Here is a 14,829-nt window from a genome sequence, read left to right as displayed (position 1 = left end):
TAGTACTTTCGTATAAGTATATCTTTGGTTATTTAATACTCATTTCAAGTATAAGTTTTAAAACTTCTACTTCAATTATTTTTATAAAGATTATTCTTTATGGGAATATTATTTAAATAATATTCAGATATTTTCTAATATATTGGGACTGATTTATTTCATTAAATCAGCATTACTCCAAACACTCTTTAAAGTGTTTTCGAGTCTTCAAAATGATTTTTAAAAGTTAGAGCGGATCACAAAACTCATTTTTATATTTAAGATCTTCCTTTTAAAGGGGATTTAAATACTCGTTCAAAACTTGAGGGATCCGGCTCAGTGGTGTATTTTACATTCGCAACGAGGTTGCTGTTTTGAGAAAACATCTTGATTACTTGCCCATCATTCGGGAAGTAAGTTCATCTATTTGAGTCGGCATAAGCAACATGGGCTTAGTGGGCGTCCATGAAAGTGTAAGTGGCTCAGTGTGAGTCCATCAAATGCGTAAGTGGCTGAGTGGCAGTCCAGCATAAGGTTCTATTACGGCCAGGGTGATGACCAGTGGGGAATTTGTCCATCTACTAGTATAAAAGGTTACTTATTGGTATCTTTGTCTGATCAGCAAGATATCAGGTTTATGCCAAGGTTTTCTCCTTTCCAAATTCATTGGATATTGCAACTCTGTTTATAATCTTCATAACAGAGGTTTTCAAGGAGTGTATGAAATGTATATATATAGGTGTATATATATATCGGGATTTAATGAAGTATCTCGTAACTTCATTATTTATAATGATATTCAAAGATTGAATCTATTCAAATCTTGTCTTGTAGTCTCATCTATGTGATGAACTTTTGAAACTAATTATAACTTGAACGGTGGTAGTTCAAGTAGTATTTGGAAAAGATATAGGTATATTGGAGTATCTTGTAACTTCACCTTGTAAACTTATATCTAGTTAATGGTTGTATTATGAATGACAAAGACTTTCAGAAAAACGTTGAGACAAGGTTAGATATATGAGATCACCTTGCAACGATATATTTTTATACAGTTATAAACTGGAACTCTGTGTATATTATGCATGGAAGAGGACTTCCAAGATTTTGAAAAGTATATATGTATATATACTAAATATTTTGCGACTTCATCGCATTAAGATATCAAACTTGGTTCATTTCTTTTGACCAAGACTTTCATGAGTACTATGAGAAGGCTCATATATTGTTAATCATTATACATATTATTTTGGTGGGCTTGCTGCTCACCCTTGCTTTCTTCTTTCATCACACAACAACAGATAGAAAGGATGAACAGGACCAAGCTCCCGATTCGCAAGCGGTTAGAAAACGTTCTGCAGTCTTCTGAAAGCGTTGATGCCGCCGTAGCTGAGGTAGGAGCTACCAATAGGCTAGGTTTTCAACTATTGATGAACCAGACTTATGTATAATATGAATTGTAATAATGGCAAGGAATATGTAAATTTATTCAGAACCTTTTTAAGGTGTATCGGTTTATAATTGTGGAATATAAGGACTTGTGTTATTTTTGAGTGTTCATCTCTGAGACTATAACTTGTGGTGTGTGTGTTTATTGTGGGGTCACAGTACAGAGTAGTTGATTATTTATTAAGATTGGGTGTTATTAAGGGAAATGGAACTCGTGACAACCCGGATCCCCGACCCCGGATTTGGGGGTGTTACAATTCCATTGCATATAGGTTCTATGTATTAGAATCTAATGATTATGTATATGTGAATACGATTATCGAGTCAAAAGATGCTGACTTTGATGAAAATATATTTACATCTATACCTAGACCAAAAGACATGTCCTAAGACACATGCATACATGTCCAAAAGACATGTCCTAAGACACGTCCTTTAAGGTATGCGGTTGTGTATAAAAGACATGTCTTTTCACATTAACACCAACCCCCGCCAATACCGAAAATCATAATAAACTTAAACAAGCATGCATTCCGCACTCTCCCGACTTGTTTGATGAAATATTACAATCACATTGGTCAACTAGTTAATCCAATTACACTAAAATATTTAACAATCCTCCCCCATTTTAGCGTAATTCATGATTAACTAAACAAAATCACAACAAAGAACAAATTTATGCATAAATGAAATATCATGACGATTGAATTTCATATTAGTATATTACACATCCCAGATTTTCGAATATCAAGGTATCACAACTGATTGAACCTCTGTTATTCATAATGAATACATGAAGATAATATACACATAAATTTACATTCTCAAATGTTCTCACTTGACACTATCTTTTACTAGCCTTGTGTCCTAATCCTTCATAAGCATAATAAAGTCAATTCCTAACTTATTTGTGATAAAGAAGATCATTCTTCCACGAGTGGTTGGGTGTTCCTTCTTGAGGGAGGTGCTATTTCTTGGGCATCAAAAAAACAGAGTTGCATTACTAACTCAACAATGGAATTAGAGTTTGTAGCATTATTAGCTGCTGGTAAAGAAGCTGAATGGCTAAGAAATCTGATTTATGAAATTCCATTATGGCTTAAACCGATATCTCCCATATCTATCAGATGTGATAGTGAGTCTGTCTTGGCTAATGCTTATAGAGAAGTGTACAAAGGCAAGTCTAGACACTTAGGTGTTAGACACAGCATGATTCGAGAGCTTATCATGCATGGTGTTATATCAGTGGAGTTTATAAGAACTCAACATAATTTAGCCGATCATTTGACCAAAGGGTTGAGAAGAGATCTTGTGTACAAATCGGCTGTAGGGGTGGGATTAAAGTCCATCTAAAATTTCTCATGTTAAGATACCCAATTCCCATCTAATATGACATTAGATGTTGAATTCAATGCAGAAAGCTTAACATGTAGAGATTGTAACACATTAATAGTATCATCCCAAGGTATGTGTTCAGACCTGCAAGTTAAGGAGGTTGAAGTTTATCTTCTTAATAGTTCTTTTGAAAAATTGCATATGCAGGTGCAAGAATAAAAGAGCTACCTATGTGAGCATGAAGTTTAGCCGTTTTAAGAAGTTAGGACTTGACTTTATTATGGGGGTAATTATCAACTAGGTCACTTACTCCGCCTAAATGTATCATGTGAGTCACTCATTATAAAACGGACTCAAATGAGTAACTTATTTAAAATTTTATATCAAAAAGATCACTCTATCGTTAGTCGAGATTCTTAAAATTATTATATATTGAGTTTCACACATTTTTTTATAAATGATATTACATCTAAATAAAAGATTCCGAGTTATAGTATTTTAAGTAATTTTTTTAGATTTTTAAAAATTTATCTACTATTTATTTTTATTTAAATCAAATAAAACAATCAAAAAATTAAAAATAAATAGTTGATAAAATTTAAAAAATCTAAAAATATTATCTAAAATAGTAGAACTCGGAACCTTTCATTTGGATGTAATATCATTCATAAAAAAATTGCGAAACTCAATATATAATACTTTTAAGAATTTCGACTAACGATAGAGTGATATTTTTGATAAAATTTTCAAATGAATGACAAATTTGAGTCCGTTTTGTAATCAGTAACTCACTTGATACATTTGGACGCAATAAGTGAGCTACTTGATAATTAACCCCTTTATTATGCTTATGAAGGATTAGGACACAAGGCTAGTAAAAGATAGTGTCAAGTGAGAACATTTGAGAATGTAAATTTATGTGTACATTATCTTCATGTATTCATTATGAATAACAGAGGTTCAATCAGTTGTTATACCTTGATATTCGAATATCTGGGATGTGTAATATACCAATATGAAATTCAATCGTCATGATATTTCATTTATGCATAAATTTGTTGTTTGTTGTGATTTTGTTTAGTTAATCATGGATTACGCTAAAATGGGGGAGGATTGTTAAATATTTTAGTGTAATTGGATTAACTAGTTGACCAATGTGATTGTAATATTTCATCAAACAAGTCGGAAGAGTGCGGAATGCATGCTTGTTTGAGTTTATTATGATTTTCGGTATTAGCGGGGGTTGGTGTTAATGTGAAAAGACATGTCTTTTAGACACAACCACATACATCAAATGACGTGTCTTAGGACATGTTTTTGGACATGTATGGATGTGTCTTAGGACATATCTTTTGGACATGTATGGATGTGTTTTAGGACATGTCTTTTGGACACCTATATAATACTTGCAACAGATTTGGTCATAGAGATAGAAAAACAAAAGTTTGGTTGTTGAATTCACACAAAATATATCATTCTCTGTTCTTATATTCTGATTTTATCCGGTTGAAAAGTTTGGATAACCACCAAATTGTTTCAATCTGAAATTGTTTGTCAAGACTTCAGAATAATTCAAGTTATCCTCAATTTTTTTACAACACTACTTAAATTCGTGAATCTACATGAAATTGAATATAGGACGTTAAGATGGTAAATCCCTAAATTTCCACCTTAACCCTTGATGGATACAATTTAACCTCATTGTATTGGTGTAAAGAACATATCTCAATGTGTAAGAGAATTACACTTCAAAGATAGATACAATTACACCGAATGCAACCATATTGGAATCCTGCCTACGATGCATCATATTTCAGGTGCTTTTTCTTTTCGTGATTTGCGTAGGTACACAAGTAAAGATATTACATGAGTTGATGGCTTGTGTAGAGGGAAATTCATTTTAATTTTTTTTGACAAACTAGCGATAAACACATGGATTGAATTTATTCTCAACAATTTTGTATACGACAAAAAAATAGGATACGAAATTTTAGCATGTGTGTTTATATTTTGAATACAGAATACGAAAATATACGACTTAGATTTTATTATCAGGTTTAACCTTTTAATACACGACACGACAATATATCGCTATGTGTATTTGACGCATACTTGGTTCACACAACAGTACAATACAATATTACAAACTATGAATTATTACAAATTGTTTGAACTGAATCCCAGACATTAGATGTGCACAAGCAAATTACCCTGCTTCTATTAATTCAGCTTTTTTAAAACCTGCTATGAGAATTTGAAAATCATGTCCTCATAGTAGCAACAGCAAAACTGTGGTTTTCAGTCCCTGGAAAGTTCTAACAACTAGCTAACACAAGAAACAGATGTTCAGTGTATCATGATTTAGGTCATTGTAGTGCCTATAAACTGTCTGTGTTTAGTTAAATTTTAGGGGAAAAAAAGATAATAAGCCTCCTTGACTCTTCACACAAAAAAAACATTACATGAGGGTAGAAAAAGCTTCCTAATAGAAATTCACTTTCCTATGTTACTGTACTCTGTATATATCTATCTACAAGTAGCCTACCACACAGTTCACAAGTTCTGCACTACAACATTACTACATTAGGACTACTCGTTTTGGTTTCAGATGCTTAGTTACAATACACACTTCACACAACAAACTTTACAAACTCTACAAAGAGAGAAAAGTAAAAACTCTGTATTACCTAATTTTATGATCCTGAAAGATACTTGTTTAACGTCTATCATCTTGAGAATGTTGTTGATGAATGACGAACCTTTGCAGCTGTTTCGTAGTAGATGTATATCTGGTCCATATAGTGACAGGAATCTAACCCACTATAGTTTTCCTCCGAGTAGAGCTGTTTAGTACAAATGGACCAAGAAAAGGCCAACTCCTTGTCCAACTGATATTAGTAACATCAGAAATCATGACCGAAAATCTGGAAAAAAAGCTCCAAGTAAGAATGAGATCTAACTTATCTCGGTGAGACCTGATATTGAACTAAAAGTATGCTCATAATTCTGAAGAAATTTAGACTGCTTTCCTCCAACCAAGCTCTTAAAGGATCTTGCTCTGCAAAAACATTTTATATATAAACAGTTTCCTCATCTTCAAACGTCTCACATTAAACATTTTTCATATTTTTGTTATCCAAGCTTAAGATCATGTCTTCCACCAGTTCTTCAAGAATGAAATCTTCCAGTTCTGTGACAATATTTTCAGTTTCAACACGGAGGTCCATCCATGTTCCAGGCTTTGCCATGTCTGTTCTTACGAGTTGATCCAAAGAATGAGGAGCAGGAGGTGGATTAATATGTCGTTCAACTCCTTGCCAAACCTCATTAATAAGCTTCATCCCCCTTGGAATAATTCGAACATTCTCTTTAACACATGAATGGGCAAAATATCGATCACATAACTCCTTAAGGACATCGTTTGTGCAGTCAAAAAGGAGCTTCTGGTCATGGGAGGATCGGCTGGAAAACAATTCTACATCATCAAACAAGGATGGATCAAGAACTTGGTCGGAAGAAAGCCACCTCAAAAGATATTCATCCCAATTCAAGTCTGATCCAAGCAGGACGGCTTCTACATATTCGAATGCAGATTCCTCATCATTCATGCAAGTTCGTGTACATATTGTATGATCAAGATCAGAAGAAATCCATTCCTCGTAGTAGATTTGCAATGGTTGAACTCCTGTTGAAAAATGAATGGTTTGATTGCTTTAGCACAAAACAGAGAATATAAAAAACGAGCGTAGTATGATTTCTAAAATGACAGGTAGAGAAAGCCTACCAGGTTTTAGTTTGGTGTTTGATGGACTAATGTCATCTTCAGAAAACAAAGGTTCAAGGACAGATATGGGGCTTGGCCGCTCTTCTCTATCAGTGCAAGTGCTAGGACTCCTAACTTTTCCAGTAACCGAAGGACTTGAGGGAGATCTTGGTGGAGAAGACAAGTAACCATTTTCTTTGCTCAAATCCTGGAATATGAAAACAAACTTTGTTATATTTAGGGTTTGAAGACCGAAGGGACACAAGTAATAAATATTATAAAACACTACTAAGAAATTGGTTCAGCAATTATACGCTAGTGGGATATTTTTCATCATCATAAACTTTGGCTGCATCACAGCTCTGGAATTCGCTGTCAGATAAGGAGTTGCTTGATTCACAAGAAACTGCTGAGATTTGGATACATTCTTGGACATCAGGATTTGTTGATCTGAGAGATTCTGGCGGTTCTGCAAAAATTTCAGACCTTACTCGATCAACATCTACATTTGGATATATAAAACCAACTAGAAATAATACATATCCACTTCTAAAAAGTGGAGAAACAATACCTTCGCAACATGTTTTTTCTTTCATATTAGAAGTGGGTTCTTGAGCTACATTGTCTCGATCAGTATCATGTGGACCATCCAAATTTGACTCGGGAAACTTTTGTTTCTCATCAGCCTCATCATCAGCAATAAGTGATGGTTTATCTAAGTTTTGTTTTGGTGAACTTAGCTGAATAAGATGGTTTTCCTGGATAACACGCCACATGTCTTCATTGACCAGGTGATAGTTGTTACCAGGAGACGATTTCATCTGTGGAATTACAATGCTGCGCTCCCTATCCTTGCCTGGACTGCCAATAGGAGTAAGGCTATACTCTGGGAGAGAAAGAATCCTCCCCAGAGATTTTGGTAACTGCCTCTCCACCAACTCTTCCTTTTCATCTCCATCACTCAGCATCTCTAATAAATGTTTTTTGGCTTCGAAGTAGATGCTGGAAACCCCTTGATTGGTATTTTCAATTTTTTTATTCTCAATTGGCGTTTGAGATTCTTTCAGGTTTCCAATCTTATCCACCCTCCTGGTTCTAAGAGGAGATTTGGCAAATCTCTCATTATAAAAATGGTCTCTGTTAGGAGAGCTCCAGCCACCATGTCCCTCACTAACACCTTTCTGATCATTGTTTCTCAAGTTTGAAATCTGATGAGGAAATGTATCATTGAGAGACAATCCATGTCGATCTTTTCCCAAAGCATGCTTAAGTTTTCTTTTGATTTCATTTAAGGAAAATTGGTAATGATTCCTCTCCCTGTGAGATCTATCATCTGTGCTTTGCAGTGATGTGTTAATAGTCCTGTCAGTTCCAAAATTTCTTGAAGCAGTTGGTCCAGGCTTCAAAATTACAATCCTGCTTGAAGATTGACTTTTGTCATAATCTTTCAGGAAATTGCTATCCTGTGACTTGCTTCTTCTCCTAAATATTCTCCGATGTTTATCACTTGGCATTAAATTACAAGGCTCTTCTGCTATTTGGTTGGACAATGAGCTGGTATTTTGGTCTTTATCGAACTGCTCATCCTCCATGCTCTGAATGTGCTTCACTAAAAGTGAATTAGGATCTTGTAAGAGTTCAAAAAGCAACTCCTTATTTACACTTAATGTTTGAAGAGCATCCATTAATTCTTTGGAATAATAAGTCTTTCTGTCTTTTGTGAGGTGGTTATCATTACCAAATCTCTGGCTTGTGAAAACCTTAATTGCTGCAGCTAACTTTTCTTCAGCAAGTGATCTGACTTGATCAGATTTCACGCTGACAGCATCTTGTGAATCCTTCTTCAAGTAACTACCTTTTTTATTTAATCGGCAGAACTCTTCCAGGATTATCCCCATGTCAAGATTATTTAAGGTTTCCTGGTCCAAGACCTGGTCAGAGAGGTTTTCAGCTGCACCCCAGTCTTTTATGCACTCAATATCACAAGATTTGCTCCGATGGGTTTTTACCTTTTTAGGTTTCCCTTTGGCATGTCCACCATGTTCTGAATTTAATTGGTCTAGTTTCACATCAGAACTACCAGTATTTATCTTCAAAGTGTTTTCACCAGACATGGATTCTTCCATGAGTTCCTTTACACTAGTCTTTTGGGTGCCAGATTTTTCCAGTCCATTTTCTTCAAAATCCTGAAATAATGTAAAATGTTATCAAAAGCAATTATGAATCTCGGGATTCTTTGCCTAGGTTAAAAGTTCACTAATGTGGTGGATCATTTTAAACCTCAAGTTATACTTGGTATACAGCTAATTCTAAATTATTTAAAATATGAGTTGCCAATACTTGCCTTTGTAGTTAGCCATTCCTCGTCTGAAGACGCCAACATCTCAGGTTTGGTTGCAGGATATTCGCCAGCTGTAGAATCTGAAGATTTTAAAGTGTCAGAAAGTATAATCTTCGGTGCGTGTTAACATGTATTAACAATCTTGATTAAATATTCAAGTTGCTTGCTCCTTGTATTGTCATTGGACATATTTCTTACCATCAGGATGCTTGTTGGCATGCTTCTTATCCAAGAGAAGATTCCTCGTGATTCTAGCATGCCGAAAGTCAAATATACTAATCAGACCACCCATACAACCTCCCTGATCTTTTCTTGACCGCAGACGACGCCTTTGCGATCTCTTTCCCATTGTATTATTGTGATTAATTATGGCTTCAACAGGATATGGTTTTCATCCAACTGTCCTCGTATATGCACTCTTGCCTGATGAACAATAAAATGGAGACCAAGAGAAAGAGGGATTTAAATACTGAAGGAGAGAGTTATGATTTAAGTCTAAAATTTATACACTAAATGGAATGCATCAAAAATCAGTTAATCGCTTCAATTGTACAACAGAAATACAACAAAAGTTAGCTTAAGATGCATGAAGACTGAAGAGAGAATCAAGGACGTCCTTACTTCACCACAAATAATCTAGGTTTAAGTTTTATTGAAATGAGTGAACCTCGGTGTAAAAGCATAGTCTACAAAGATCGAGATATTACAATATTATAAACGAGGGAAAGGTAATTCATTGAGTTAGATGCAATCTATGACACTTTGACCTTGTCCACAAACAAAAAATTATTATAGCCATCAAAATGTTTTCTTAATCTATATATTTATATATATAAATAGTGGCTTTCCTTGTATATATCAACAACCATCGATGCTAAGCTGATCAGCATTTCAAGTGAATTTACTCCGACTTTCACTTGAAAATATTACTAGCATTTTTGGTGAAGCTCATTCAAATCTACACGGATAGTTAACTGGCATTATTTTCAAATCTCAGTATAATAAGCTAGCTTCTAATAAAACTACAAAATTTTGGGACTAGAAACAAACAATATATGGGGACAGGTAGAAGCAGAAAATACAAAATGAAGCTACAAAATAGGAGTAAATAGCAGCACAAGACATTTAGATTACCTGCAAACTTGGAGCAAATGGTTTCTCAGCTCTAAGAAGACTTGAAAATTACGTGCTGGCACGATCAAAGTTTTCTAATCTTTCCCACTTGGTCCACTAAGCTCTATCAATTTTTCGTAAATGCAATCTTATATCATGCCAATTGTAATGAGCACAAATTAGATATGCATAAGATCAAGAAATTCAAATTCTTTGAGCAACATTCATCACATCCAACATATGCCAATAAATCCACTCCTCTTTGATCCTTCACAAAGTTAGAATCCTTCAATAAGCATACACAAACAACTCCAATATAAACACATACAAAACCCAAATCTCAAGTTTCAACAAATTTGCCAACATCAAATCCAAAAACCCAACAATCCTGCAGAAAGATTGAATTTTTATCAATACAAGAAACCAAACACTTTCTGCAAAACTGAAAATCAAGATGATCAAAGACTCAAGATCAAAATTTTATCAAAACAAACAAGCTTTTCTTGATTCCAAAGCATCTTCCAGAGAGACCCAAGTGTAAAAAATCAAAAGTTTGAAACTTTACAACATAATGAGCATCAACCGACCAAAAAGAGAGAGACCCAGATGGTTAAAACACTGACCTGCATATTATAATTGAAGAATGAGTTGTATGGCAGCCCTTAAAGTCTGTGAAAAAGGTGGAAAAACAGAGAAAAAGAGAAGATGAAGGAGAAGAATAGTTGATGACAACTAAGTTTGTACAAGTAGGACCATTTTGAAGCCTTTCTATGTTTTGGGTTGGTAGATATTCTTTTCTTGAGTTGTGATATATATTTTCTTTTTCTTCCTTTTTGATTCCACGTTTAGACATCACAATCTGTATATCAACTGTGTGTGAAGATTGAGATATAGTATTGTGTATTGTATATGTAAGTGTAGGTTGTGTGAGCGTTACTTGTATTGACTCGAAACTTGTCACAAGTACATGATGTGGACAATATTAATGCTTTATTTGTCTTGCACGGAAAAATATGTAAATGCCGACACTCTCAGTATTTTGACAGTTTTTTTGGGTAGATGTTAATTTGGCGTCTGCAGTAAAATTGTCATCTGCAAGACTGCAACCTAAGAGCATATGCACCCCTCAACTCCATCAATTCATCAATTTAATTAATGGACTTGATTACTATTCATGCTGAAATCACTTTTTTTCTTAATTTTTATACACCCACATGACTCCATCAATCCATCAATTACTATTCATCAAATAAATAATTATATTATATATCATAAATTTATTTTCATCTCTATTATTTAATGGTCCCACAAATAGTATCAAATAATACATTGCTGGATAATTTCAGATTTTTGATAAGATTTTCGTTGAATCACATTATGACATGTGTCATGATCTAGATTTATACAAAAAATGGAAGAAATCAACAAGCATTTGGAGATCCCACGAAATACATAATTGTAATTCTTCGGAAGGAAGCCAATTAGTACTCATTATATATTTAAATATATAATAATATTGAAGGAAAATAAAAATGAAAAGATAGAAATATGGGTGTTGTAAAATTTGCTGCAAATAATTAAACAGAAGAAGCAATAGATATACACTAATATCAGACTGTTAAATAAATAACTGTTGCAAGAAAAAGAAGGAGACATGCAGTGTAAACAAGTGAATGCAGGTGGGACCCAGCAATTGATGGCCATTGCAACGGCCATTAAAAATTGATGCTGAGGCTGCTGAATTAATGGAGTGTTGATAATTGATGGCCTCGATTTTGACGCGCTGCATATACAAATTAGTGTGCTACATTGATTCTTCTGCTGAATCACTGATTTGCTGTCCACGTTGCATATGCTCTAATAAAAAGATTGTCAACTTAAATTTTTAACTACAGAGGAAAAGCTTTAGCCCAGCGAACGAAAAATTTATAAATTCTTCCTTAGACTAATATCAGTAGCCGATAACGTTTGTACCAACGAATATTAGGGCTGTAATTCGAGCCGAGCGAGCCGAGTTTCGAGTCGGGCGTAATTTGAGTCAAGATTAATCGAGCCGGCTCATTTAGTTAAACGAGCCTAAACATCTGCCGGAACTCGACTCGTTTAATTTTACGAGTCGAGTCGAGCTGGCTCGTTTAGCTAAATGAGTCGGTTTTAACGAGTCAAACGAGCCAGCTCGTATAATTTTACATTTAATCGAGTCTAAACCTCAACCCGAACTCGGCTCGTTTAATTTCACGAGTCCAGCCGAGCCGACTCGAGTAATTAAACGAGTCGGAATCTCTGCCCGAACTCGACTCGTTTAAACGAGCCGAGTCGAGCCCACTTAAACAAGTTCGAGTCGGGCGAACTCGCGAGCCGCCCGACTCGAATTACAGCCCTAGCGAAGATGCACTGGTTTCTGAATTGTAGCCCGTAACTTACTGTCTCACACAAATGATGAAAATAGATCACGGTTAATTATGTATACTAGCTTTGTATTATCATTTCTTTATATAATTTTTTTTTGAATATTTTTTCTCTTCTTAACTAAATTTTAATATAATAATTTTATTCCCTAAATAAATTTTATGTTTTTTAAAATAATATATTTTTCAAAAAATTATACTTTTTGTAATTATATATCTAGTTATTATTTTATATTTGACATTGATAACCTGAATTTAACATATGTGTTATAATTTATTTTAATTAATTTGTAAAATGAATATTTTAATCATACCACATAATATATTTACGTAATTATTTTTCTTTTATTTATATATTTTCTTTTGAGGAGTGTGATCAAATATTGAAAAGTTGTCGGGGATTTCATTTTACTGTGTTTGTAACAATATTTTATAGTTTTTCTATTTTATTAATGATTTTGAAAAAAATACTTTATGTTAGGTAATGAATTATGTGTTTTTTGTTTTTATGCTTTCCTTGAAGTATTTATGGTTTGAACAAAGTAAATGTAAATCTTGCAGTGATATGTGTTACTATTGAATTTAAGCAAGCAATAGTAGTGAACACAGATATTTCAAAACTCACTTAATTTTATATTAAAATTAAGAATGTTTTGCCAGAAAATTTCTAGGCTCTTTGTTAATAAAGAGCTTAGCTTCTTCCTTGAGAGAATATAAGATTTCTGATCTAAATTGTTACATCTAACAAATGACCAGTGTTAACTTTATATCATAGTTAACTACTGGTTTACACTGTGTACAATAAGAGATGCTAGTTACTTTAGTAAACTGTCACTTATCATTTCCATTTTAGGAAAATTATATCTTCCATTTTTGGCTTAACATATCTTTGCATACTGTGTTAATCTTGATCTTCCTTTGTCAGTTAATCTTCACCCTTGATCTTGCACACTCTTCAAGCTACTTTTTGTAGATTTGTCAATCCAACTGGTTGGATTGTTTGTTGATTGATAATCTTGGATATTGAAATGGTCTGCAATTTGTACTTTGAGATTTTACCTCGAGATCTCTAGTTAGGCATATAGATATTTTGACATCTCGATAAGTATATTGACTTATCGAGATCTCTAATACTCCGTAGTTGATTTGACATGTATAGGTCTCTGAGTTCTCTATAAGAGAATTTGGCTTATCGAGATCTCTAATCCTCATATCTTCACTTTGACTTATCGATATCTCTGAGTTCTCTAGTGACTTATTGACTTGTCGATAACTCATAGTTCTCTAGTCAATTTTGACTTGTCGATAACTCAGAGTTCTCTAGTGAATTTTGGTGTATCGATATCTCTGAGTTCTCTAGTGAAATTTGACTTATCAATAACTCAGAGTTCTCTAATGAATGTTGACTTGTCGATAACTCTGAGTTCTGTAGTGAAGAAATGACTTGTCGATATCTCCAATCTTCATGTCTTCAATTTAACTTGTTGATATGTCTGAGTTCTCTAGCAGCTTTCCTGAGTTCTCTATAAGTCATTCTGGAGTTCTCGAATGACTTCTCTACAACACTAATTCTGTGACTTGTAGAGATCTTGACTTAGAACATTTTTCCCAAAACAGATTTATTCAACTCCAAGCTTCTTCATAATTCTTCTAAGGCATGATCTTCTTGATCGATCTTCTTCCAGATAGAATTCTTAGGCTTGATACTGTTCAAAGAAAAAGACTCCAGTCTGCTATTTTGACATTTTTACAGACTTTAAATGTTACAAGTACAAAATGCAAACTAAGATTACAATACAACTTACTTAGGGTTGTCAATTTGACTTAGTCTTGTTAAAGTACAGGCATGTCTTGCACAACAATCTCCCCCAATTTGTGAGAAGATTACTTAACACAAATTCATGCTTGTTAACAAGACTAACTCCAAGTTAAAATGGAAAACAAGACTAATATAAAAATTGACACAATTACAACAATTGTACATTAGATGATTTTGAGTTTGAGTATTTACAAGCATCAGACAAAGATTGGAACTTCTGGTTATGCTATAATGAGATCTTTTAAATATACAAGAATTTCAAATTCCTCTATGATTGGAGTCCCTTTTAAAGCTTCTATCAATTTGAGTCTGTCTTGCTTTGGATAACTATCTAACATTTCAATTCTGAATCTGGAAAATGTGCCAGCTTTTACATTTAGAAATCTTCCATCTTTGGAGATTCTGCTTATCCCTTTTGCTTTAAGTTATTCTGATCTTTTGATATACATTTCAGTCTCCTTATCATACTTTCTCCTTCTTTCCTCATATTCTGCTTCACTCCATGCTCTTCTTTCCTCCCTTGCAATCAGCCATTCAGCTGAAACTGATTTCCATGCTCTTGTAGCAGTATCCTTGTCCTTCAGCAAGCTTATCACTCTTTTGATTTCTGTTTTGGAGAGAG

At 34.0% G+C, this 14,829-nt stretch overlaps 1 protein-coding gene across 4 annotated transcripts; it reads right to left on the bottom strand.

Moving 5' to 3' along the window:
- Window positions 1–5,183: 5,183 nt before the first annotated feature.
- Window positions 5,184–10,822, bottom strand: LOC141664099 (uncharacterized). 4 transcript variants are annotated; one of them, XM_074469983.1, is made up of 8 exons: window positions 10,604–10,822; window positions 10,002–10,368; window positions 9,066–9,290; window positions 8,871–8,947; window positions 7,098–8,712; window positions 6,841–6,995; window positions 6,548–6,734; window positions 5,184–6,448 (listed from the first exon to the last, which is right to left on the bottom strand). In XM_074469983.1, exons 3-8 carry the CDS (start codon window positions 9,214–9,216, stop codon window positions 5,874–5,876), a joined length of 2,760 nt encoding a protein of 919 aa, XP_074326084.1. In that variant the 5' UTR covers window positions 9,217–9,290; window positions 10,002–10,368; window positions 10,604–10,822; the 3' UTR covers window positions 5,184–5,873. The 4 variants fall into 4 exon arrangements, with proteins under 4 accessions (XP_074326084.1, XP_074326088.1, XP_074326087.1 ...); XM_074469987.1 differs by having other exon boundaries at window positions 8,871–8,938; XM_074469986.1 differs by having other exon boundaries at window positions 10,002–10,248.
- Between the last annotated feature and the right edge of the window lie 4,007 nt (window positions 10,823–14,829).

Source organism: Apium graveolens, chromosome 6, assembly GCF_009905375.1.
Source record: "Apium graveolens cultivar Ventura chromosome 6, ASM990537v1, whole genome shotgun sequence".
NCBI classification, from domain to species: Eukaryota; Viridiplantae; Streptophyta; class Magnoliopsida; order Apiales; family Apiaceae; genus Apium; species Apium graveolens.
Note: the sequence above shows the minus strand (reverse complement) of the source record. Positions and strands in the feature narration are given on the sequence as shown.

What these genes read in the sequence shown, in the direction of transcription:
- LOC141664099 (XM_074469983.1), bottom strand. Translation starts at nt 9,216, where the DNA reads ATGGGAAAGAGATCGCAAAGGCGTCGTCTGCGGTCAAGAAAAGATCAG. An exon ending in TGCCAACAAGCATCCTGATG is followed by an intron (nt 8,948 to 9,065) that starts GTAAGAAATATG and finishes TAAAATCTTCAG; the next exon opens with ATTCTACAGCTGGCGAATAT. An exon ending in AAACACCAAACTAAAACCTG is followed by an intron (nt 6,449 to 6,547) that starts GTAGGCTTTCTC and finishes ATTTTTCAACAG; the next exon opens with GAGTTCAACCATTGCAAATC.